This window comes from Palaemon carinicauda, chromosome 30, assembly GCF_036898095.1.
Source record: "Palaemon carinicauda isolate YSFRI2023 chromosome 30, ASM3689809v2, whole genome shotgun sequence".
Lineage (NCBI taxonomy): Eukaryota > Metazoa > Arthropoda > Malacostraca > Decapoda > Palaemonidae > Palaemon > Palaemon carinicauda.
Window position 1 is genome coordinate 20,071,614 of NC_090754.1, and position 26,245 is coordinate 20,097,858.

The 26,245-nt window shown below is 41.4% G+C and overlaps 1 protein-coding gene and 1 pseudogene across 2 annotated transcripts in view; one reads left to right on the forward strand and one right to left on the reverse strand.

Moving 5' to 3' along the window:
* Positions 1–26,245, forward strand: part of Nhe1 (Na[+]/H[+] hydrogen exchanger 1) — a 236,014-nt gene that overhangs the window by 64,292 nt on the left and 145,477 nt on the right. For both annotated transcript variants that reach the window (XM_068353486.1, XM_068353487.1), the window contains exon 3: positions 11,674–11,885. In XM_068353486.1, the coding sequence (XP_068209587.1) occupies positions 11,674–11,885 (212 nt within the window). The remainder of the gene's footprint in view (positions 1–11,673; positions 11,886–26,245) is intronic.
* Positions 18,133–20,175, reverse strand: LOC137623668 (uncharacterized; annotated as a pseudogene).

Sequence of the window (26,245 nt, forward strand, 5' to 3'; positions counted from 1 at the left end):
ACATTAGAAAGACGGCTGCCATCACCTTTAGCAGGTCAGCGAAGCGAGTTGTTACCACTCGTAATAAAACGATCGTCCGTATGGAAGGTGCTTTAGCAGTCTGGATTGCCGACTGCCTGAAGAAGAACATAGCCTTGGATACGAACACCATCCGAACCAAGGCTTTGGGTTTGTATGAGAATTTTGCGGCAAAGGAACCTCAAGACGACAATGGCGACCATGCTGAAGAAGACGAAGATGATGTACTAGATGAACCTCAAGCAGGGACATCCACTGATTCCCAGCCTCAGAAACAACGTTTTTCCGCCAGCAAAGGATGGTTCGCGAAGTTTCAGAAACGCTTCGGCCTGAAAAGCGTTTCTCTGCATGGCGAGGCTGCTTCCACTGACACTACCGCTGCTGAAACTTACGTGAATGAGACATTTAAGAACATTATCACTGAAGGTGGATACAAGCCCGAACAAGTGTTTAATATGGATGAGACCGGCCTGTTTTGGAAGAGAATGCCGGTGCAAACTTTCCTGTTCAAAGAAGAAGCCAAAGCCTCTGGCTTTAAAGCATTCAAAGATCGTGTTACCCTCGTGATGTGTGGCAATGCTGCTGGATTTTTGCTAAAGCCGGGGCTTATTTACAAATCGAAAAACCCTCGCGCTTTGAAAAATAAAAATAAGAATCTCCTTCCCGTGTACTGGATGCATAATCCAAAAGCATGGATTACGAAGATGCTGACCTCCAACTGGTTCCACCAGTGTTTTATCCCGCAAGTCAGTAAATATCTCTTAGAGAAGGGCTTGCCATTTAAGATCCTTCTCCTTATGGATAACGCTGGTGGACACGCAACTGACCTGTCGCATGAGGGCATTCAGGTGAGTTCCTGCCACCCAACACAACGTCATTAATTCAACCGATGGACCAGGGGGTTATCAGGGCGTTCAAGGCCCTCTACACGAAGAATACCTTGGCGGACCTCGTTGCGTGTGTGGATGCTGCCCAAGATGATGAGGATGAAACATTCAATTTGAAGGTGTACTGGCGGAAGTACACAATAGCCATGTGCCTGCAGAACATCCAGAAGGCACTGAAAGAAATGAAACCTGCTACTGTTAATGCGAGCTGGAAGAAGTTGTGGCCCCAGATTGTTTACGATGACGAGGGATTTACACCTGCTGAGATTCAACACTCTGCAATACGGAAATCTGTGCAGTTGGCTGCGATAATTGGAGGTGACAGATTTGGCGACATGACGACTGAAGAAGTCGACGAGTTGTTGGACTGCCATTTCCAGCCGCTAACTGACGCAGACCTCGAAGACCTGACAAAATCGGCCAGTGAAGAAGACAGTGAAACACAGGAAGAGACCCAAGAAAATGTCGAAGAAACGGGCTTAACATTAGAACGGCTTGCCAAGCTCTGCAACCTTGCGAAGGAGTTGAAAGAATTGTCGCAAGAGTGGGACGAGGATATGGTTCGTTCTATGCAATTCTGCAACAAAATCGATGAAGACATGACTCCCTACAGGATGCTCTTTGAGCGAAAAAAGAAGCAGCGGCAGCAACTTCCGATCACAATGTTCTTCCAGCCTCGCAAAAAAGAGCCAGTTCCTCCTGCTACTATGCCTTCGGAAGAAATTGAAGAAGTGTCCCAGGAAGAAGTTGAAGAGGTGTCCCAGGAAAAGACACCTCCGTCTGAAGAGACGTAAAATGCTATCATTGGCTGCACAGTAGAAGACATCATCAGCTTCATCATCATCATTTCTACTGTGCAGCAAATTCATCGCCATCATCATTCAAGTTTTTCTTTAACTTCTTTCGTGGTGAGTACAGTAACAATCTTTATTTTTTTATACTACTTTAATATTCTAACATTTTAATATTTGTGCCTGTTTTAGTTTAGGGTACTGTAGTACATGCATTAAGGGTTCTGTACATTAAAGGGTAGTTTGTTAACAGTACTACGTAAAGGGAAGGTTTTAAAAGTCTGAATATACATGTTATAACCTATTATATTTTTTTATTACATTTAAAACAACTCTCTCTCTCTCTCTCTCTCTCTCTCTCTCTCTCTCTCTCTCTCTCTCTCTCTCTCTCTCTCTCTCTCTCTCTCTCTCTCTCGTAAATTATCATTCGGTCATTAGCGGCAGTTTGTTATTGTTGATTAAATGCCCAAAAAAAAAGAAAAAAAAATTGTTTTCCTGCTTTGCTACGTATGTAGGATTTTATACAGATACGGTAAATAATATTTGTAATAACATATTTACTAAAAGCTTTTAATATCATTATTTATCACTTTCATCATGTGCGTTTAATGTCTTCGTTTGTTTATTACGATCGAAGATGGAGCGTACAGTAAACGAATGGAAGGTTTCCGTTTCAGGCGGCGTCATAAAGAAAAACATTATATAAATGGCATTCATTTAATTTATTTGGAAGTCCTAAGAAAAATTAAGTAAAACATTGGTAATAACAAAATCAACATATAATCAATATAATCGATGCAAAAACTAACCTATACACAGATGTGTAAATGCGTTTGTTTCTTCATTATGATCAGAGATAAACGTAAACAAAACATTGGTTGTCATTTTTTATCGTGCTTTTTGGCGTGTTTAGGAAACGCATGATATAAAATCGCCTTTAATATTTGTGCCTGTTTTAGTTTAGGGTACTGTAGTACATGCATTAAGTGTTCTGTACATTAAAGGGTAGTTTGTTAACAGTACTACGTACAAGGGAAGGTTTTAAAAGTCTGAATATACATGTTAAATAAATATGTAAATATGGTGTCCCTACTTCGCGGATTTTCAGCTATCGCGGTCGGGTTTGGAACCTATCTACCGCGATAAACGAGGGTTCACTCTAGTATCGGACAGCGTAGTTCTCCGATACTCAGCAACGCTCCCTCGCAAAGATCAGCTCGCGTTGCGGCAAGCGTTAGGGCGGACGCATGCAGCAGTCCGGTCTCTCCCTCACGGCAGACGCAGACGCCAGTCTGGTCTCTCCCTCACGGCATTCTGGACGCAGATGCCAGTCTGGTCCTATGCTGGACTCTGACAGTCAAATTTTATCCATTCAACAAGATAGTCAAGCAGTTGTCTCACCTTCGCGTTCTGCGGGACGCACGACTACCGCTCATGCGGACGCGCGACTACCTCTCATGCGGACGCATGCTACACGCGGACATCTCACGGCAAACTGATCAGTCTGAAATCTCACGGCAACCTAGACGCATGCGTGAGCCTGGACATATGCTGGACGAAGACAGTCAGGTTTGTGTCCCCACGTCATGATAGACAAACAGTTGCCTCTTTTGCGCCACTGACCAAACTCGATACTGACGCTCCCTCACGGCTCGCGGCAGACTCACGGCATTCGGGACGCATGCAGCAGTCTGAAAACTCACGGCAAAGTAGACGCATGCGGCAGTCCGGACATATGCTCGACGCATGCAGTCAGGTTTTGTCCCATGTCACTATAGACAAACAGTTGTCTCTTCCTTGCGAATGACTGAACACGATACTAACATACAACAGTCTCAACTGGACCCATGATGGACTCATATAGTCGGGACTTGTCCTCGCAACAGGATAGACAAGTTTTTTATCTCTCCTTCGCGATTTTTCTGAACACACAACTACGCTCCCTTGCGTCATGCTGTTGACATACAATATGCTAAACGCATGCTGGATGCACGCGATCAAGATTTTCCCTCACATGGTTTTACAGATGTTATTGCTTCCTTACAGCATGATGATCTTATGCTGGAAGCACTGGAACCTGTCTCTCCCTCGAGGCTTACAGTACATAAACGTGATGCTTCTTCCCAACTTGACGATATCCTTCACGAGATTTCTTCAGGATAAGATGAATTTTTTGGAAGACAATAACCGACAGGATGACGCGGTTTTGTCTCCTACTCATTCGAATCATGGAATCGATGTTCCATTAGCCGAACAACACATAGTCCTCTTTTCAAGAACTCCTGCCGTGAAAAGGGGTGGAAAGTTTGATGGGCCATCCTTCTCGGGCTTATCCAGACAGGCAATCAGATGCATCTGAGCCTCGTTCTTAGGGTCTGTGGCTTCTGCGAGAGTTCCAAGAGTCCAGTCCGTAAGGCTGAAGACTTCTATTGACTAAAAGTTTCCTTCAGCCGATGGTCCATTTCAGAATGGGACCACATAAACTTCGACTTGCTCATGGTTGAAGTGAGGAGTCAGCAGGTCTGGAGAAGTCTCCTTGGGAGGAGGCAGGAACTCCCAAACCAAGAACTTCCCCCAGATGAATACCACAAACTAGATCTGGAAGCCAGTTTGAGGAAAAGAAAAGGGAGGTCTTCCCTAGATCCTTTCTCTTAGATGTCCCTTGGTTGAGAGATGAGAAAACTCTTAACATATCTACCCAGGACCATATTCTTGAAGGAGGATTTTTTTTTTTTTTTTTTTTAAACTCAGCTGTCTGTAATGAATCCTGAGACTCGTCTTCTGAGTTTAAAAAAAAAAAAAAAAAAATCCTCCTTCAAGAATATGGTCCTGGGTAGATATGTTAAGAGTTTTCTCATCTCTCAACCAAGGGACATCTAAGAGAAAGGATCTAGGGAAGACCTCCCTTTTCTTTTCCTCAAACTGGCTTCCAGATCTAGTTTGTGGTATTCATCTGGGGGAAGTTCTTGGTTTGGGAGTTCCTGCCTCCTCCCAAGGAGACTTCTCCAGACCTGCTGACTCCTCACTTCAACCATGAGCAAGTCGAAGTTTATGTGGTCCCATTCTGAAATGGACCATCGGCTGAAGGAAACTTTTAGTCAATAGAAGTCTTCAGCCTTACGGACTGGACTCTTGGAACTCTCGCAGAAGCCACAGACCCTAAGAACGAGGCTCAGATGCATCTGATTGCCTGTCTGGATAAGCCCGAGAAGGATGGCCCATCAAACTTTCCACCCCTTTTCACGGCAGGAGTTCTTGAAAAGAGGACTATGTGTTGTTCCTTTTTATCTTCAGGTTTGTCCCTTATTCGGAGATTAAGAGGCTGCACAAGATTTTTTCTCTAGGACTGCTAAATAGATCCTTCCAACTAGCTTTTTAGCAATGATACAAAAGGAGGCTCTTCCCACTCGTCAGCTTTTTCGTGGGAGAGCCCCTTCAAGGGGAACTCAGAGGATTGCGACTGGAGGTCAAACTCGCAGATTCTCAAGACAACAAACCGAATAAAAAAGTGAGTCGGTTTATGCCTCCCATGTCGTCAATACCCTTAGAATTGACAACAGTCCACTCAGGTAACTAAGCAGCAGCTCTTTAAGAACAATTGAGCCTTATGCTGTCGAAATCAGTCATAGAATTGTAGAGGACACTCCTTCGGAGGTGTTTTTACAACATACTTCTCCTAGTTCCGAAAAGCTTGGGGGGGGGATGAAAACTTTTCTGGACGTCAGTCCAATGTACAAGTACGTTTTTTACCCGGGTGATGTCCAACGTGATTCCCTGACCTTACATAAAGGGAGTAAGGTTTTTCTTTGTAACCGGACGACTGACCACTCAGAGCAGAATCACAACTAAAGTGTTTGGAAGCTCTTCAAAGGATAATGCCCTTAACGCAGCACTTAGGACTGATGGTAACCTGGCCAAATCTTAACTATCACCCTCACAGAATTTCATTTTTCTGAGGATGATAATCAGTTCAGATCGCGCTCAAGGCACTCCGGAAATGTTGCAAGGACTTTCCCCTGGTGGTCACCCGGCTACGGTTGACGATCCCTCGCAGCAATCAGCACACGGTTTAGTTCGCGCACACGTCGCGCTTCAAGTGTCTGGTCTGTCTAAACTAGAAAAGTCGATGTCGTCCCTGTTTGACGCATACGATTCTCGACAGGGATCTGTGGATAGAGTCTCAGAGGAAATGACGCATAGATATCAAAGAGCTAGTGGCCATTCACCAAGCACTGATTACTCACTTTTAGAAGGGGAGAAAAGCATCAGGACGGATCTGCTCAGCAGAAGACAAGTTCTTACTGCAGAATGGACCCTACATCACGAGGTGTGCACCAACCTTTGGATGTTGTGGGGTCAACACTCGATAGACCTCTTCGCCTCACAAATGACACAGAGGTTGCTGGTATTTTGCTCTCCAGTACCAGACCAGGAAGCAGTCGCAGTGGACGCTTTTCTTCAGAACTGGGAAGGTGTACATTTTTCCTCCATTCAAGATCCTGGACAGAGTCCGGAAAAGATTCAGGGATTCGCCCAACGTCCACATGACCATGATAGGTCCTTTTTGGCCCATGAGACATTGGGTTGCGGAGATGATGGAGTGGCTGGTAGATACACCCAGATCATTACCAACTATTAGGGTTTACTAGTCCGAGTGGGACATATTTAGAGTGTGGTACAGGAATAATAGACTTTCCTCTACCAATACCTGTATAGCCAATATAGCACAGTTTTTCTGTTGTATCTGCGTACAAAAGAGAAGCGAGCTGTACCTTTCATCAAGGGTTACCGCAGCATACTAACCTCCGTCTTTCGTAACCGACACATTGGCGTGTCAGGTAACAGTGATCTCTCAGATCTCATTAGATCTTTTGAGACGACTAAGAGGAAAGACAATCCAACCTTCTCGTGGAACCTGGATATAGTCTTGGCCTTTTTAACCTCAAGTACGTTTGTACAGTTGGACAAGGCGTCTTCGAAGTATCTTACCAAGAAGATTCTTTTCCTAATTTCATTGGCTACAGTCAAAAGAATAGGAGAGTTAAAAGCCATCAGCAAGAAGATGGGCTTTAATGGAGACAATACAATTTGCTCCCTTCAGCCAGGCTTTCTTTTCAAAGACGAGACAGTCAGCCTCTGATGCTCAGTTAAAAAGCCCTCTGCCTTTATCAGAGAATACCCTGGCTTTTTTCATTAAGGATTTAATAAGGCAAGCTCTCTAGGATTGTGAGTAAGAAGTTTTCCCTATCCTTAAGGTAAAACCACACGAGGTTAAAGCTGTAGCAATTTTTATGGCTTACAAACACAATAAAATGAAGTTAATCTTGGAGCCTACTTTCTGACGAAGGAAATCAATCTTCACAGACTGCTATCTCAAAGATGTCCAGACCCAGTTTGAGGATTGCTGTTCCCTGGGTTCGTATGTTACATCAGACTTCGTAGTTGGAGAAGGGTCCGCTGCCTCTTCCCGATACTTAATATATACCCTTGCCCTTTTTCTCTTGAACTTGTGTTCACAGGTTGTCTGTAAGGTTGTCGCAGCCTTCTGTCAGTCTAGTATGCAAGTCAAGTTAGTTTTAATGTATTTACAGGTTGTCTGTGAAGATTGTCGCAGCCTGCCGTCAATTTGGGATGCAAATTAAATTAGTTTTAATGTGGAGTAGGTGGTCAGAATCAGTATCCTTGGCTATGCCAGGTTTGCAAGGGTGGTGGTCTAGCCAGTCTAAGGGTCGTGGACCTTGTGGCAGCCCCAAGAGACTTTTACAGCCCACGGAGTGGACGCTGAGTCTCTCAAGGAATGCAGGCGAAATGAGGCAGTATCATTGTGGAGCCAGCTTCCTTATCAGGTTGTAACACCAGAATCAGTATCCTTGGCTATGCCAAGTTTGCAAAGATGGTGGTCTAGCCACGCTAGAGGTCGAGGACATTGTGGCAGCCCCAAGAGACTTTTACAGCCCACGGAGTGGACGCTGAGTCTCTCAAGGAATGCAGGCGAAATGGGGCAGTATCATTGTGAAGCCAGCTTCCTTATCAGGCTAGAACCAGATTGTTAGTACTACTAATTGTAGTTATTAATAATTATACGAATTCCCAATGGGATGAGGTTTTCAACCCACCACCTATGGTGTCAATCAGCTACAGTATATATATGTAACTACCAGGGAAGTTACATATTTAAAAATGGTATTTTTATTATAAGATAAATTTTTAAATATACTTACCTGGTAGTTACATATATATAAGGACCCTCCCTCCTCCCCCCTGAAAACAGAGACATGGAATTTCTGAAGATGGTGGGAATGGTTCTGATAGCCTACGAGTGATGGCGCTCATGTATGACCACCTACTGTCATGGCGTCGATCGCCACGAATTTTGAATTTTCTGTCGTGACGCGTCGAAACGCGAGATTAAAGCTATACATATGTAACTACCAGGTAAGTATATTTTAAAATTTATTTTATAATAAAAATACCATTTTTCCATCTTTCACTGTCTTTTCAATTCTCGAACCAGCATTCCTTACTCTCTTCACTTCTTTCCTAAACCTCTTCTTATTCTTTTCATATGAACGACCCAATCCCTGACCCCACCTCAGGTCAGCCACCCTCTTTGCCTCAGTTACCTTGCGCTTTGCTTCCACATTTTTCTCTCTATATCTTTCATACTTCTCTACACTATTACTGTGCAGCCATTCTTCAAATGCCCTCTTTTTAAACATCTGACTTACCTGGTAGTTATATATATAGCTTAGTCCCTGACGTCACGACAGAATTTCAAAACTCGCGGCAATCGACGATTGGGTAGCCAGGTGTACCACCAGTGCGCCCTCTACTCAGGTACCTGGAACCATTCCAAATATTCCCCAGATCTTCCTTGCCGCCTCACCGTTGACATCGTTGGAATTTCGCTCGCTGTAGCCTGTGTTAATTGCAGTTATTTTGGTGATGTACAATTTGGCTTTGGCTTTCGCTCGTTTTGGATTTGATTTGGATTTATCTTGGACCCGATCAGATTTTGTTGTTTTGACCCTTGCTTGTGTTGAACTATCCCATCTAGCAGTAGAGATACTGAGATGGGCCGAAATCCACTCGATACCTCTTATCGGCACGCTTCATTCCAGGCAAAAGGAATGTGCTCGCCGACAACCTGAGCAGAGCATCTCAGATAGTGAGTACCGAGTGGTCTTTGGATCATCTAGTAGCCAACAAAGTCCTGACTTTGTGGGGTTCTCCGACTGTGGACCTCTTCGCAACGACCCTGAACTTCAGGCTCCCACTGTACTGTTCCCCAGTCCCAGACCCCAAGGCTCTCTTGCAAGATGCTTTCCAACAACGGTGGGACAACATCGACGTTTACGCCTTCCCCCCGTTCTGTCTGATGAGGAGGGTACTCAACAAGACCAGAACATCATTCAATCTTTCAATGACCCTCGTAGCTCCGCTATGGCATCACGCAGAATGATTCCCGGGCCTTCTGCAACTCCTCATGGAGTCACCTAGAGGACTCCCTCCACGACACAATCTACTCAAACAACCTCACGCCAACATCTTCCACAAAGCCGTAGCTTTGCTGCGACTTCACGCCTGGAGACTATCCAGCATCTCCTCTCTGAGAGAGTATTTTCGCAACAAGTTGCGATCAAGATGTCTGGACAATTTTCGCAACAAGTTGCGATTAGGATGTCTGGACATCTGCGAAAATCATCAGCAGCAGTCTACCAGGCAAAGTGGAAAGTCTTCTGTGGTTGGTTTCGTGGAAGGGGTATCTCTCCACTCGATGCCACTATTCCAGCAATAGCGGAGTTCCTCGTGTATTTGCGTGAAGAAATGCACCTATCAGTCTTGGCAGTGAAAGGCTATCGCTCAGCCTTAAGCCTTGCCTTCAGACTGAAAGGAATGGACATTTCTTCATCGCTACAACTTTTTCTACTCCTATGGAGTTATTAACTCACCTGCCCCCAGTCAGAAGTGAGACCTCCCCCTTAGAACGTGGTTCGAGTTCTCAGGTCTCTTAAGAGACCTCCCTATGAACCATTACGCCAGGCAACAGATCGCCACCTGACTTGGAAGACGGTGTTCCTGCTAGCTTTGGCCTCGGCCAAGCGAGTCAGCGAACTTCATGGTCTCTCATACAACATCGCCCATTCAAGGGGATGGGGAAAGGTAACGTTCAGCTTCGTCCCTGAATTTATTGCTAACACTCAGAACCCGGGAGTAGCGGATCCTCGATTCGAGTCCTTCCAAATTTCTAGTCTCCGTACTGTAACAGATGACCCAGACCATCTCTTACTATGCCCAGTAAGGAGTTTGAGGCTGTATCTCAAGAGAACAGCCGCAGCCCATCCTCGTGTGCCTGCACTATTCGTCAGCACAGGAAGGACCAAGAGGAGGGTCACCAAGAACACCATCTCAGCATGGATTCTCAGGGTCTTTGACCTTGCACTGAATCCAGACCCTCCTCCATTACATCGCCCCAGAGCACATGATGTCAGGGGCATAGCTACGTCCCTGGCCTTCAAAAGAAAGTATTCAGTGATGAAGGTTCTTCAAGCTGGGGTGTGGAAACGTTAAAACATGTTCACATCCCACTACCTGCAAGACGTGACCCACAGGAGACTCGATACGTTTTCTATCGGTCCTGTGGTGGCTGCACAATAGCTGGTTTAAAACCTCAAGCTCCTTATTGGTCAAGTAGCAGAAGGTTGAGGGCATTGTTACCCGGTTTTAGTCTGCATGAATGAAAAGGTTTGACTAGCCCTTATTTTTTTCTTCATCATCTCCTCTCTTGGGGAAAGCAGCATCCTGGGTTCTCTGCATAGCTGACCTTAAACCACTGCAGGTAAACCATGCTCCCTTGTGTACCTAGTATTAAGATTAATATTGTTGTATCCCCATACCCTGACGAGGTGGTATTGGGAAAGTCCTAGTGCACAGTTTTCCATCTAAAGAACTTCGGAACAACTTTCTAGGACGAGTCACATTTCTACATACTTTCACACACAGCTTGTGTAGGCCGCGAACCTTGCATAGCAATGTTATAGCAAGGTGCAGGGTCTCCTTATTTCTTGAGTGCTAACACACTCAGATAAGGAGCCCCAGAGTCACCCCTATTAAATAGCGTGGTTTGTATTCCAGTTACGGAACAAATGACAAATTCGTAGATAATTTGTATTTTTCCTAACTATACAAACCTTAGCTATTTAACTTAACTTGCCCGCCAGCCCTATCCCTCTTGAAGTCCTACCTCCAAGCAAAGTGAGCTCAATCACAGGTGTGTGAGTGGGAGCAGTCGCAAGCTAGGCTACCCTCCCTACTCCCGCTAACTAGTGGTGTGGGTAGTGAACTCGTGTTAAAAATTAATGGCGCGTCATTTCAGCTACGCCGAAAGTAATAGTCTTATTAAATAGCTAAGGTTTTTATATTTAGGAAAAATACAAATTATCTACGAATTTGTCATATTTGAGTGCAAGATCCTATTAAAAGCCTGATAGAAAATACAGCAATAATAAAATAAGATAAACAATACTCTCTCTCTCTCTCTCTCTCTCTCTCTCTCTCTCTCTCTCTCTCTCTCTCTCTCTCTCTCTCTCTCTCTCTCTCTCATTGTATAGTGTTATGCATGTTATGTTGTTATCATTACTTCTTATGTTTTTTAATACTGCACTGCTCCATAGCTTTGTACTGCAGTACATATGTATACCTATAATAGGCTTTGAGAGGGGGAGAAAGAGAAAAAAGTTACTGTGTTTTACTATTTTTATCAGCGCGGTATTGTCGTATTACAGTATATATATTTCCTATTATTTAACAGGATATCTACAAATAATATAAGCATAATATTATTTCAAGAGTTTAGGGTCCCCTACTATCTACAGATTTTGCTCTTGTGTGTTTGCCTCTGGATATAATATGGTACTCACTTATAGAGAGTGGATGACTGAACTTACTTTGAGGGTCATGCTTTTGTTTTATTTCAGAATGTCGTCACTGATGGCAAGTCTCCAGTCATTTTTACATCTGTCTCAACTTCAACTTCTACGACAGAAGCTCCACATCTGAAACTACATGTTGGAAATTCTACTATTGAGAATGTATGCAACATCTCCTCAGACGAATATTCTAAGTTAACTGTATTTTATCCTCAACATTGTACAAACGAGGTGGAAACTGAAACACAAGATGAATCAGGGTATGTTGATGTTTGTTATAGGTTTTTTATTTCATGTTTTTGCTAGGCAGTAGTAATTGTAAGGACCATTGCATTTGAAATGATATTTTGTGGCAATTATTTTGATTATCTTGATGGGGAGAGGAAAAATCCATATTCATACATTTCTATAATTTATAATATAACAGGCTGTTTAAAAATGGAGGTGGTTTGTTTGGTGATATCATCAAAGCAAAGAAAATTGACTTCCATTCATTTTAGACAACATTGCACATTACTGATTTTTGGTAGGACTTTAAACAAATAACTGTGGAAAATACATTGGTGGAGAAAATATTACTCAGAATTTGAAGATCCATCTCCTTTAAAATCACAAACATATTATTATTATTATTATTATTATTATTATTATTATTATTATTATTAGTACTAGTACTATTACTATTACTATTACTGTTAATATTAATATTACTAAGGAAACAAGGAAAAATAAAATATTTTAAGAAAAGTAACATTAAGATAAATATTTTTTATATAAACTGTGGGGGATTATTAAGCCCACATCGTACAGGAAGGTATGGAAAAAGGAGAGCTTTGGGCTAGAAGGAAACACCATGTTTTTCTTAAAACCTCTGATTTTATTAGAACAACTAAACTCCTAAGTAAATATAATGAGACTTACATTAAGCAAAAATAGTTATAAAATTCACACTCATAAATATGATGACTTGTAAATATCAAATACTAAATTAATTGTACTTCAATATACACTTCAAGTAAGAGAAACAGAATTAAATATACAACCAAGAAAACTAACAAAAAAACATTGGAACACGAGTTATAAAGGAAAATGGTGGTGCTATTTCAGACACACTATAAGGAAACTCCTTTCACGTGAATATGCAGAAGACACCTTTCTAAAGTCAACATCCTCCCGGCAATAGGGGACGAAGCCACCTATTAAAGAGCACAACTTAGACCTTATCTAAATTATACATGGCAGAAAAATACACAAAAATTACTAATGTAGTTTTACAAAATAAACACATTAAGCTTTGCTTGACATGCACAACTGCATGACTTACAGTGACTATTATAAATCTAACTTAGTAGGAGGCTTAATTACTCTACCAGACTTAGACTTTGGAAATACATCCTCATCATTAACAGTATGGATAGGCATTTGAGGATTATCACATACATCTCTATCAAAATCATCACAGGATGCATCAGTAGTAATCAAATCTTCAGATCTACCTACTTCAAGATTATACAATCTTTGAATGGGTCTAGTCATTTCTCCCTTTTTAGTTTTGAGCCTTACACTTCTTACAAGTCCATCTCTACCTTTAAAAACATCTACAATAACCCCAAGAGGCCACTTCAATCTAGGGAGGTTATCCTCCTTTATCAACACAAGGTCACCCTTAGATAAATCACATTTTTTATTGAATCCTTTAACAACTTGAGGCAAATTGGTTATATAATTGTTACTCCAAATTTTCCAAAAATGTTCTAGGTTCTTGTTTCTTAAAACTTCTCTTTCATTCAAGTCCCTGGAAGTCACCTTACATGGCTCAAAATTTATTAAGGATTTACAGTGTGGGGCTCTTCCTAGGATAAAATGTGATGGAGTGAGATAATGAATGGAGTCAAGTTCATCACTTACATAGGTCAATGGTCTGGAATTAATACATGACTCTATTTCTACTAGTATAGTTTCTAATTCACCCTTACTTACATAGTTCAGATTCAGTGTCTTTCTCAAGGCAAGCTTAACTGACCTAATGAGTCTCTCCCACCAGCCCCCCCACCAGGGAGCACGAGGGGCAATAAAGTTCCATTTGGGAGCCAAGTGGCCATACAGCCTTTGTACTTCATACCTAGCAGCTACAAAAGTCTTTGCATTATCTGAATACATAACACTAGGTAAACTTCTCCCTGGCAACAAATCTTCTTATAGCCAATAAGCAGCCAGACAAGGATAAAGATTCTGTAAGCTCTAGGTGTACGGCTCTTACAACACCACAAGTGAACAACAATACATAAAATTTCTTACTAGGACAATCAGCACAAAAGAGGGGGCCTGCATAATCTAAGCCTGTTACATCAAAGGGTGGAGAAGCCCTTACTCTTTTCTTTAGGTAATGGAGCCAAAGGCTGACTACAAGGGTTTGAATCATGCCAACGGCAACTTAAACATTCCTTTATTACTGTCTTAGCTAATCTCCTCATTCCTATAATCCAAAAGTTATTTCGTAGGGATGAAATTACGGTATCCACACCTGCATGCTTTAAAAACCTGTGCTGAAATCTGATCAACAGTTTAGCAAATTGACCCTTTGGAATTATAACAGGATGTTTAGTGTCATAGTCCAAGTTAGAAAACTCAAGACGTCCCCTAATTCTTATTAAGCCTTTATCATCTAGAAAGGGGTCAAGATTTCTTAATTTAGACCATTGAGGGATAGCCTTTTTACCCAAAAGTACCTTTATTTCTGCAGAAAACACTTCTCTTTGGATGCAGTAAATCAACTTCAACTTAGCAAAATCAATCTCTTCAGTAATGAGAGGGCCTGCCACTTTGTTATTACTATTTCTACAATTTATGATAAATCTTAAGACATAAGCTGTAACTCTTAACACCTTGCTTAATTTACTGTATCGATCTAAATCTATCAAAGGGTTGTCTGGCATGCCTTGTACATTAAGACAGACAGCAGTACTTTCTATGCCTATTTCATCTTTATACTTAACTGGGTTACCTTCCCTTTCCTGGTATTGGGATTCTTTTAACATACTAGGCCCATAGAGCCACATAGTACTATTCACAAGCTTGTCTGCCAACAGACCTCGTGTTATCAGGTCAGCTGGATTGTCCTTACTTACACAATGTTGCCAGCAACTTGGAGGTGTTAACTCTCTGATTTCCTTTACCCGATTAGCTACAAATAGGTCCTTTTTACTAGCATCTCTTTGAATCCATGACAGAGCAATGGTAGAATCTGTCCAACACCTAACTCTAACACAGTTATCTAGGTTAAGGGTATTCTTCACAAAGTTGACTAATCGTGAACACAAAAGACATCCCATGAGTTCTAACCTCGGCAATGTAATTGTCTTTATGGGAGCAACTCTTGACTTAGAGGACACTAATGACACCTTGTATGAGCCGTTCTCCACAGGCACTCGCAGGTACACACAAGCCCCATAGCCCTTTTCAGAGGCATTACCAAACCCATGTAGCTCCATATGACTAAGCTTCCCCCAGGCCTTTGGTGAAAAATAACATCTATCTATCTGATAATTCTTAAAATGCTCACTACTAAGGAGCCATCTTTGAAACTTTAGCTTCAACTCTGACGGCATTTCTTGATCCCAAGTCAAACCCAGTTTCCAGAGTTCCTGAAAAAGTATCTTGTCATACATAACATATGGACTAATTAATCCTAAAGGGTCAAAAATCTTGGCTATCACACTAAGGATACTTCGCTTAGTAGAGACTACTTCTACAAAGGAATCTGAGTTTATGCCATCAAAGGAAAAACTGTCCAGTGAGTTACACCACTTCAGGCCTAATACAGTATTGGGTTCATCAGAATTTATAAAGGGTACCTTGTCACATAACTGAGAAGTAATTAGCAAACTATTTGATACAAGTTTTGTAAGGTCCATACTAGCATCAGCTAAAATGCTACGGGCTTCACAAAATTTATCAGCTGCTTCTACAGCAGAATCCGCACCACTCAACCAATTGTCTGTATACATGTTAGCCTTCAAATCTTGCACTACACTAGTTGGGGGATACTTATCCAAATGATGTTTAATTGTGGCATTTAACAGAAATGGGCTCGCTGTGTTTCCAAAGGGTACACTTGTGAATCTCATGTGCCGTATTGTACCATCGTCTCTTGGCCACAAAAATCTATGAACATCTCTGTCTTTCTCTTGTACACTAATTTGCAAAAAGGCTTTTCTTATATCAGCTGTAACAGCAATGGGCCAACGACGAAAACGAATGAGCACCTTAACCAAGTCAGGGTTGAGTGATGGGCCTGAGGACAAACAGTCATTCAATGATACACCATTGTAACAAGAGGCAGAGGCATCAAACACAGGTCTTATCTTAGTACTTGAACTACTTAACTTAACTTCTGGACGATGAGGTATATAGTACACAGGATTCACACCTGAAATTTCCTCCCTTGGTACCTCTTCTATTATGTGATCAGACTCATAACTATCAAACACTTTTTTATATTCTTTCTTAAGCTCCTTATCGTGTTCTAACTTAACCATTAGCCTACCTAGCCTTTTATGGGCTATGACAACATTATTTAAAAGCCTTTCCTTAGCAGAATCATCCTTCCATGGCAGTGCAACCTCATAGCGACCATTCACAAACTTCACAGTACAGTGGAACCTCTACACACGAACGTATCTACATCCGAATTTTCCAACATCCGAAGTAAAATTCGAGCAAATTTTTGACTCTACACCCGAATTTTATTTCGACACACGAAGTAAACATTACGCCATTGAGCTTCGAGTGCTCAGTTCTCTATTTTTGTGTATATCGTGTGGTTGTCCTCTGTTTGGTCTGTTATTAACAGTGCTTATTTTCTTCCTTTTCTCACATTTCCTTTTTGATTTTACCTATAATCATGGTGCCTAAGAAGCTAAATTTCAGTACAGGAAGAAGGCAATTCTTTCATTAGAATTGAAGCAAGAAATTATAGAAAAACATGAGAGCAGTGTGCATGTGAGTGATACTGTATGGCTAAACAATATGGCCGGAATAGGCCTATGATCTCGAGGATCATCAAGCAGAAGGCAGCCATTAAAGCAAATATCCATCGAAGGGGATCACCATTATTACAAGGCATCTTAGCAATACCCTGGAAGAGATAGAACACCTTTTGTTGATAGGGATAAAGAACCAAGAGATTGTTGGCAACGATCATTTGTGACAAGGGCCAGCGTGATGAACAGAAAGAAAGAAAAAAGTGAAGCAAAGAAAACCATGATAGCATTAAAAAGTTCTTTTAAATACGACTACTCTCTTTTTCTGTTTCTCTCTAAACATAGCATTAGCATGTTCTTTAAATAAAATCTCTCCCTCTCTCTCTCTCGTTCTTCTTCGCTGTTAGTGTTAGATACGTCTATTATTTTTTTTTCCCGAGAGAGAGAGAGAGAGAGAGAGAGAGAGAGAGAGAGAGAGAGATTAAACAAAAATGTGTTTAGAGTACATATGATTTTTAACAGCGTCGAGGAGTTGAAAAACAATTAAATGTAACTAAGAATGTAATAACAGCTAATCTGAATTCCTTTATTAGCTAAAACAAATATTGATACAAACACACTCGTGTGCGTATGCACAAACACACACACAGGTGCAAAAATTGCTACGCAGTAAGAGAGACGGTCGGGGTGGAGGTAGAGATGGTGACTGCGATAACATACCGTAACTCGTCACTGAAAGTGATGAAAATAAAAAATCAAAAGAAAAAAAAATTTAAAAAATATGAAATATAAAAATAAAAAGAAAATAAATAAGCTAAGTTAGATTAAAATTTCCGTAGTGTAAGTTACGGTATGTTATTGCAGTCACCATCTCTACCTCCTCGCCGATCGTGTCTCCTCGTGCGTGTGTGTGTGTGTGTTTGCGCATACGCACACGAGTGTGTTTGTATCAATATTTGTTTTAGTTAATAAAGGAATTCAGATTAGCTGATATTGTTTTTTTAGTTACATTTAACTGTCTTTCAACTCGTTAATGCTGTTAAAAATCATATGTACACAACACATTTTTGTTTAATCTCTCATTTTTGTTTAATCTCTCTCTCTCTCTCTCTCTCTCTCTCTCTCTCTCTCTCTCAGAAAAAATTAATAGACGTCTCTAACACTAACAGTGAAGAAGAACAAGAGAGAGAGAGAGAGAGAGAGAGAGAGAGAGAGAGAGTATTTATTTAAAGAACATGTTAACACCATGTCTACCTTCTCACCGATCGTCCGTCTCCTGGCGTAGCAATTCCTACACCTGCGTTGGCCTGTCTCTAAGGTAAAGTGGCAATAAAACACATTTTTTATTTATTATTTCTTTATAATTATCTTTTTTACATGCTTCTTTCATATTATGCAGTTATGTTATTGGTATGTGTAATTATGTGTAGCCATTTATTAAGGATTTATTATGGGTTTTTAGGCTGAGGAACGAATTAATTGAATTACCATGTATTCTTATGGGAAAATTCGTTTCTACATCCGATCATTTTCTACATCCGAAGTTGGTTGTGGAACGAATTAAATTCGTATGTAGAGGTACCACTGTACTCTCAAATTCTTTGAAAACTTTGGTTTCACTATAACTTTCAACAAGTTCCCTAGGCTTAACCCCTACAGTTTCCAAATCCCAAAACTTACACAAATCTGAATCTGAAACAGAGGAGATACACAATAATTGTGGTACAGAGTAGGTACAAGAGTCATTGATTTTATACAGCCTGCCACTCAAGACATAACCAAAGAGAGACTTCATGGCTACGACATGGTTAATTTGGAAGGCATCTACAGGAGAAATCAGTGTCCAGTAGAAATCTAGACCAATCAGTATATCAATCTCAATGGGAGAATCATGGTGGTAATCATCAGCTAATACAACATGAGAGAAAGAGTTAAGCACTGAATCTGGTACAATAGGCCTAACCAAGGGTTGACATATTCTGGGAATCTCCGCAGCAATAATACGTACCACCTTCTTGTCAGAGTCCCACAACTTTAACTCATAAAAATTTCTGTGTTCATTTTTTCCACTACTATGACCACCAAAACTAGAGTATGGCATAGGTGCACTAGTGATCCTTTGTGGTTTACACTTCTTCACAAATTTGCTACTAATATAAGACCTGTCTGCACCATTATCAAACATTACCTGAGCAGTGACAACAGTACCATCACTACCACTCACCTGAACTTTGGCAGTTTGTAAAATGGCACAGTTACCACCTTGCCCTGTTAGAAGTGCCACATCGCCAGGCTTGTCACTGCCAATAGCACCTTCCTTTGCTTCACTTTCCTCCTTCTTAAGGTTCATTTCCAGCCTAATGCCACACATTAAGGTAGAATGGGCACCGTTACACTTTGTACACCTTGTACGAGCTTTACAGTCTCTTGACATGTGTCCACTCTTCAAACACTTGAAACATAGGCCTAAACTTCTTATTTTTTCATCTCGCTCCTTTCCACTCAATTCTAGCACACCATAACAGTTTTCCGATTTGTGCTTCTTGGCACAGAAACTGCACATTGTGTTTTCTTGCTTGGACGAAGCATGAAGGGCTGCGGCTGAATACACCTTGTCTTTAGAACTCTTATTTTCAATTTTCTTTACTTCAATACTGCTCTTTCCCTTAAAGGCTTCAGACCTTTCTAATCTTGAAATTTCCTTGTCTAAGAATGTCAATAACCAATCTAAATCACTCTCATGTCCATCACCATCCCTGGCCCACTCTAGCCGTAGTTCACTTGGCAAACGGGAGAGGATGATAGGTGTAAGAAACACTTCACATTGTTTTCCTGTGATGCCTAGCGCCTCCAAACTGCGGATGTGTATTAGAATGTCATCTCGTAATTTCCACAGCTATGCCACACCCTTGGATCCGCTGACATTAATGTTGACCTCACCATTTAACAATGCCTGGACATGAGCAAAAATAATCCTTTCTGGCTTGTGGTAGCGTTCCTTCAGTAGTTTGCAGGCAACCTGGTAATTAGCACTGGTATGAGCTAGTCCCTTCACTACATTCCTGGCATCTCCCTCCAGCAAAGACAGCAAATAAGTGAACTTACTAATCACTGGAAGGTCTGTTGCATCGATGTGGGAATTATATTGATCCCAGAAGGACTGCCATTGGGTCACTTCACCACTAAACTTCGGTAGCTCCAGCTTGGGTAACTTGACATTGGTGATATCTGACTCTCGAGATGAAGACTGTCCACTTATACTGCCAGCTATAGAACCAGATGCTGCTAACTTCCTTATCTGGTCTTCAGCTTGTATCCTAGGCTGCACACTTACTGTTCTAAACTCATGGGCTTCATCCAAAAGTTGTTCTAGTTCTTCTTCAGCTACCTCAATTTCTATTGCTTCTTGGACTTCATCCAACTTAGCTAGTCTCTGGTCGTATTCCTTGATAGCATACTCAAATTGACTAATAGTTGTGGTGGAAGACTTCAGAAGGTCACTCAGTGCCTTGGAAGCTCTTGTCACCCACCCTCTACATGTAGTCCTAGTCTTCTTTAACTTCTCCATTATCTTCACTGCACAACTTGCTTATTTTCTTAGAGGGAGTGTTCCCTGGTCTGGGCACCAAAATGTGGGGGATTATTAAGCCCACATCGTACAGGAAGGTATGGAAAAAGGAGAGCTTTGGGCTAGAAGGAAACACCATGTTTTTCTTAAACCTCTGATTTTATTAGAACAACTAAACTCCTAAGTAAATATAATGAGACTTACATTAAGCAAAAATAGTTATAAAATTCACACTCATAAATATGATGACTTGTAAATATCAAATACTAAATTAATTGTACTTCAATATACACTTCAAGTAAGAGAAACAGAATTAAATATACAACCAAGAAAACTAACAAAAAAACATTGGAACACGAGTTATAAAGGAAAATGGTGGTGCTATTTCAGACACACTATAAGGAAACTCCTTTCACGTGATTATGCAGAAGACACCTTTCTAAAGTCAACATAAACTATAAAAACTTTAAAGAAACAAGAGGAAGAGAAATAAGATAGAATAGTGTGCCTGAGTGTACCCTCAAGCAAGAAAACTCTAACCCAAGACAGTGAAAGACCATGGTACAGAGGCTGTGGCACTACCCAAGACTAGAGAAAAATGGTTTGTGTTTGGAGTGTCCTTCTCCTAGAAGAGCTCCTTACCATAGCTAAAGAGTCTCTTTTACCCTTACCAAGATGAAAGTAGCTACTGAACAATTACAGGGCAGTAGTTAACCCCTTGGGTGAAGAAGAATTGTTTGGTAATCTCAATGTTGTTAGGTGTATGTGGACAGAAGAGAATATATTGTGGTGGGATGTTAACCAAAACAAACCCCCACACCCCTGAATCACTCTGACTTACAAATTATCCCACAACACAAACTTTCCCCTTACTTTACGTCAACTGGACTATTGCACGAAGGAAACAATAAAACAAAACATAACCTTAAAACTATATTAACTGCAACCAAAAAAATCACACATCATTAAACAGACTTAACACTAAAACAGACAAAAAAATAACAGACTATTTTATATATATATAATATAACGGTGTGTGTGGGTACACAGAACTCACCAATAATCAGAAAACTTTACAAACCCAACACCAACAGTCCACACATAGTACCGAAAAAACACTCACTCCACACACAGTAACGAAAAATACTTAAACACTAAAACAAATCACTGAACACTAAACCATCAACCATATGCCATAAACCAGAAACAAATAATCACATCTAACACCAACATAAGCGAAAACGCCAAAATATTCAATATATAAGTTTGTGTGTGGTAACCGTCGTCCACATACGGGTAACTCCTAGCCCACTGCCACATCTTCTTAACAAAGAGTATTAGCCTACGGCCAATTTCACTTCGCAATCGCTTAACTATACTCTCAGAATATCATCTCCACATCCAGGCCAAACCAGTGTCATCATCATCATCATCATCTGGGACTTATATTAGGCTTGGTCATCAACAGTTATAAGAGCGGTCTATATCCAAATCCTTACATGATTAAACATACGGGGTCGTCATCAATCTACTGTATCTATAAATGTGCGGCAGGCAACCAACAGGCCACGGACAAACAAAAACTCCAAAGGAGTCCAAAGGAGGAATTACAGCCTGCAATAAAAAAGAAAAACGCTTACGAAAACTCCTAACTAACTAAACTATCGCACTATAATCAAAGATAAATAATAAACTTTCTATCATTCATGATCGCGCCTAACAAAAATAATTGAAAATAGTACTTACTCCAATACAAAAAAAAATCACTTCATAGCCGGCTGTCGACGAACAAAAAGCAACTGACTCCTGCTACAATCAAATAGAAAATCCTTTCGCCCAAGACATTCATTACTGCCCTAACCTAGCTAAAAATGTAAACAAACAACCTCAATTATATCAACAGTCTTTCCCACTACAAACAATCATTACGCTAATTACCACTTGTTCGGCAGCGGGCACTGCGGACACACACACACTCTCTCTCTCTCTCTCTCTCTCCTCACACTCTCTCTCTCTCTCTCTCTCTCTCTCTCTCTCTCTCGATTTGGCAAAACTAAAGCAAATAAAATTCTCTCTCTCTCTCTCTCTCTTTCTCTCTCTCTCTCTCTCTCTCTCTCTCTCTCTCTTTTGATTTGGCAAACAAAAAAAATAAATAAAATAGAATTAATCCTCCACAATGTAAAGAACAGGCCAGACTATTTGGTGTATGTGTAGGCAAAGGGAAAGAGAACCGTAACCAGAGATGAGCCAGTGTAATACTATCTGGCCCGTCAAAAGACCCCGTAACTCTCTAGCAGTAGTATCTCAACGGGTGACTGGTGCCCTGACCAACCCACTACCTATATTTCTGACATTACTTGCCAAACTTTTAATTGGGCTGTATAGTGCTCAGGTGAAAATCTGCTGGATACTGGAGTGTTTTGGTAGCGAACTGTCATTATCAGTGTTTCATAAAACTTGGATAGGGTTTAATGTAAGAATGGATAATGCTAACATACTTTGTTAAAGGTTTTCATTATGAATGTAAAGAATTTATATATGATATATTCATTTAATTAAATAACATTTAGGTACTATACTGTCATGTAAGTTTTTGGATGTCTTGCTCAGTGGAGTAAACTGAAAATACAGTATTAGCTAAATCAAAATATTTGAAGTACTCACATACTGTGATCTATAAAATACCCCATAGTGTGTGAATGCGGAATTTAATCATTTATGTTTTACTGCAGATAATACAAATTAATGAAAAGTCCTGTTCTGCAAGACAAAATCATTATCAGTTTTCTTTGATTTTTAGTTGAAAATCTATCCTTTTTTGATAATTGAAGATTGACAAATTATTTCATTAGTCAGGAGGAAATACAAGATTCTTTGGTTTAGATTTTCTCCCAGAAAATATTTTAGATATCATGTTTTTCATAACATTTAGTAGGATGCAATAATGCTACAGCTGAATTATTGCTCCTAGCAATGTGCCTTTGTAGGATGGTTGTGGGGTCAGTTCATATCTTGAGCAGTGGACTGTAGGCCTTAACTAAAAGATCTTTGTTCCGTAACTGAAAATACAAACCACGCTATTTACATGGGGTAATTACTTTGGTGTAGCTGAATGACGAGCCATAAGAATTTTAACGAGGGTTTACGACCCCTCCGCTAGTTAGCGGGGGGTAGGGAGGGGTAGCTTGCTACCCCTCCCCCCTCACACACACAGTACGAACTCCACTTTACTTTTGGCTCGGATGGCGAACGGATGTCTCCGCTCCCATCCTCGCTTGAGGGCCATTAATGTTTTGTCTTTTTAACTTACCTTTTCTTATACTTAATATATTTAAACATTATTGATGTTTATATATATTCTTGTGTATAGAATATAGTAAGTTTCCTTTTCAGTGTTTGTGCGGTGTGTGTTGTGTACGTCTACGAGAGTGATCGCCGGCTTAGCCTTAGGCCACCACGATTCTCTTTTTGGTCACGGCCGTTCACCTCCTAGGCCACCATGGTTGCCTTCGTGGAGTACGGCCCCTCTCTCGAGGTCGTTCACCTCTTACTCTGTACTACGTCTTCTACGATAGCTTCTCGGGCCGAGTCGCTATTTCGTTTTTATTTGTCTCAATTATTTTTATAAATCTAATTGTATTTTTAAACTTTTCAGCTCGGGAACACGTCCCTTCGGGGGTCTGTGATTCTTGGAACATTCAAAGTCAGTTACATAATTATAGTTATAATTCTGTTTTGTTAAGTTTTTTGTCCTCCCCCCTCGCCCGTGCATGTCAGTGGGGGAGGAGGGCGCATACCTACTTTCGTTCTTATGTTTTACTTTCCCTCGGGGTTTCTCTTCGGAGTTCAGGGGAATTTCTGTTAAATAATTATTCATTTTTATTTCCCAGTTTACGATGCTGTTTCTTCGTGCCTGTAGTGTGCCTTCGAAGCAGAGCTGTCCTGTTTATGCCTGGGGAGTCTGCTGTCGCCGCCGTCTCTCTAGGACATCGTCAGGGGCGTTCCCTTCTCTTAGAAGTTCCCCTGTGACTACTGTCAGCTCTTCAGTGCATCCTAGAACGATAAGGAGGTTCGCCTCCAGGGTAGTTAGTTAACTTCCCTTCTTATCCTTTTTCCTGGTCCTTAGGCGGTTATGCTCTTAGGGCTGAGCGACCGGCCTTGTAACTTGCTCAAGGGGCTGAGTGGTTGCAAGGCCGGACCATGGTACTAGCGACTATGCTCTCGGGGCTGAGCGGTCGCTTATGTAGCTACGCTCAAGGGGCTGAGCAGCTGCAAGATCAGTCTTGACCCCTCTCGTTCGCGAGGGAGGCCGCACTAAGGGCTCCTCTTCGGAGGATTGCTCCTTTTTTGTCTCTTCTACGAAGTGTCTCCTCCCGTTCGCGTGAGAGGACACTCAAAGAGACTCCTCTCCGGAGGTTTGTTCCTGTTTACGTCAGCTGATCTTACGGCCCTTGGGGGCTCCATCACCAGTCTCTCCTACGAAGTGCTCACCTCTCTCGTTCGTGAGAGAGGCCACTCATAGAGATTCCTCTTCGGAGGATTGTTCCTGTTGAAACAGCTTGCTGCTCAGTCACTAACACTTCGGTGTTTAGTGACAGGGAAACTTCGGTTTCTCTTTTTCCCTGACCCTTCGGGGTCTTGGAACTTAAGTTACGCAGATCCCTCGGGCTCTCGTAACTTTAGACACTACTACACTTCGGTGATTAGTGACTGGGAAACTTCGGTTTCTCGTTGCGCTGACCCTTCGGGGTCTCGCAACTCAACCCCTCGGGGCCTCGCTACTGTACTCAGGCTACGTTAGACCTTTGGTCTCTCGTGCCCTCAGTGGACCTGCTGACCTGCCGTATCCGTTCCTGGCTGCTGACGTGCTTTGGGCGCCCACGCTCCCCGTTATCCAACGGGCTCCTTTCCCTCCGCGGCAGAGGAGGCTTTCTCACATCGTGAGTAAGTCCTTTAGACGCCAGGTATCCCCTGCGCGCCAAACGTTCTCTTGCGCGCTAGCGCTCGGCTGCTGTTCCTGGTGTTCCTGAGACTGCCTTCCAGAGACATCTTGTTCCAGAGGCTGCTACCAACGTTCCCTGCGCATTAGCGCACATCGTTGGAGTTCCTGAGATAGCGCACAGGCGCTCACCAGCGGTTCAGCCTGCGGTGTCTCCAAGTCTCTTCTACGAAGGACACCTCTCCCGTTCGCGGGAGAGGTCCCTCACAGAGACCACTCCTCGGAATGTTTAGCAGTACTTCCAGTTGATCGTCGGCTCTCTGAAGCAGACCTGCCTTGGTCCTCTTCAGGGGATGCCCTCCCTTTTAGGGACACATCCCAGTTCCTGATCTACGAGTTAGCTGAACCTTCAACCTAGCGCGCGCGCGCGCTCTCTCCGACGATCTTCTGTTGTGTACAGTAGGGTCCCGAATTATGCGAGAATTTGGTCGATTAATGACCTCGTGTAAATGGAAAATCGCGAATTTCGAAACACACAACTAACAGAAATAATTCCATTGTGGCCATGGCAACCAGCAATTTGCCTATTCAAATGTGTTTACTACCCATTTCCAATACTTTCTTTGTACTATACTGTATTTCTTTATAATATCAAATTGTTTTTGTAAATAAATAAAACATTTAATATACTTTAAAGTTCTAATAACTTGAAAAATGGTTAAAATTACAACCAGGATAGGTGTAAACACCATATATTTCCCGTTATAACACAACCCAAAATACAGACAAATTTTAATGTTTGTCATATCTATTGTATAATACAACTGGTGAATAGCAAAACCATCACTCTATAGACTAGCTTGTTGTATGATTGAAAATCCAGAATTATCAAAATAAAGGCGATTTTATATCATGCGTTTCCTAAACACGCTAAAAAGCACAATAGAAAACGACAACCAATGTTTTGTTTACGTTTATCTCTGATCACAACGAAGAAACAGACGCATTTATACATCTGTGTTTTTGAATTGACAGCAATTTTACCAAGTATAGATTATATGTTGAATTTGTTATTACCAATTTTCTAATTATTTTTTATTAGAACTTTCAAATAAATGAAATGAATGCCAT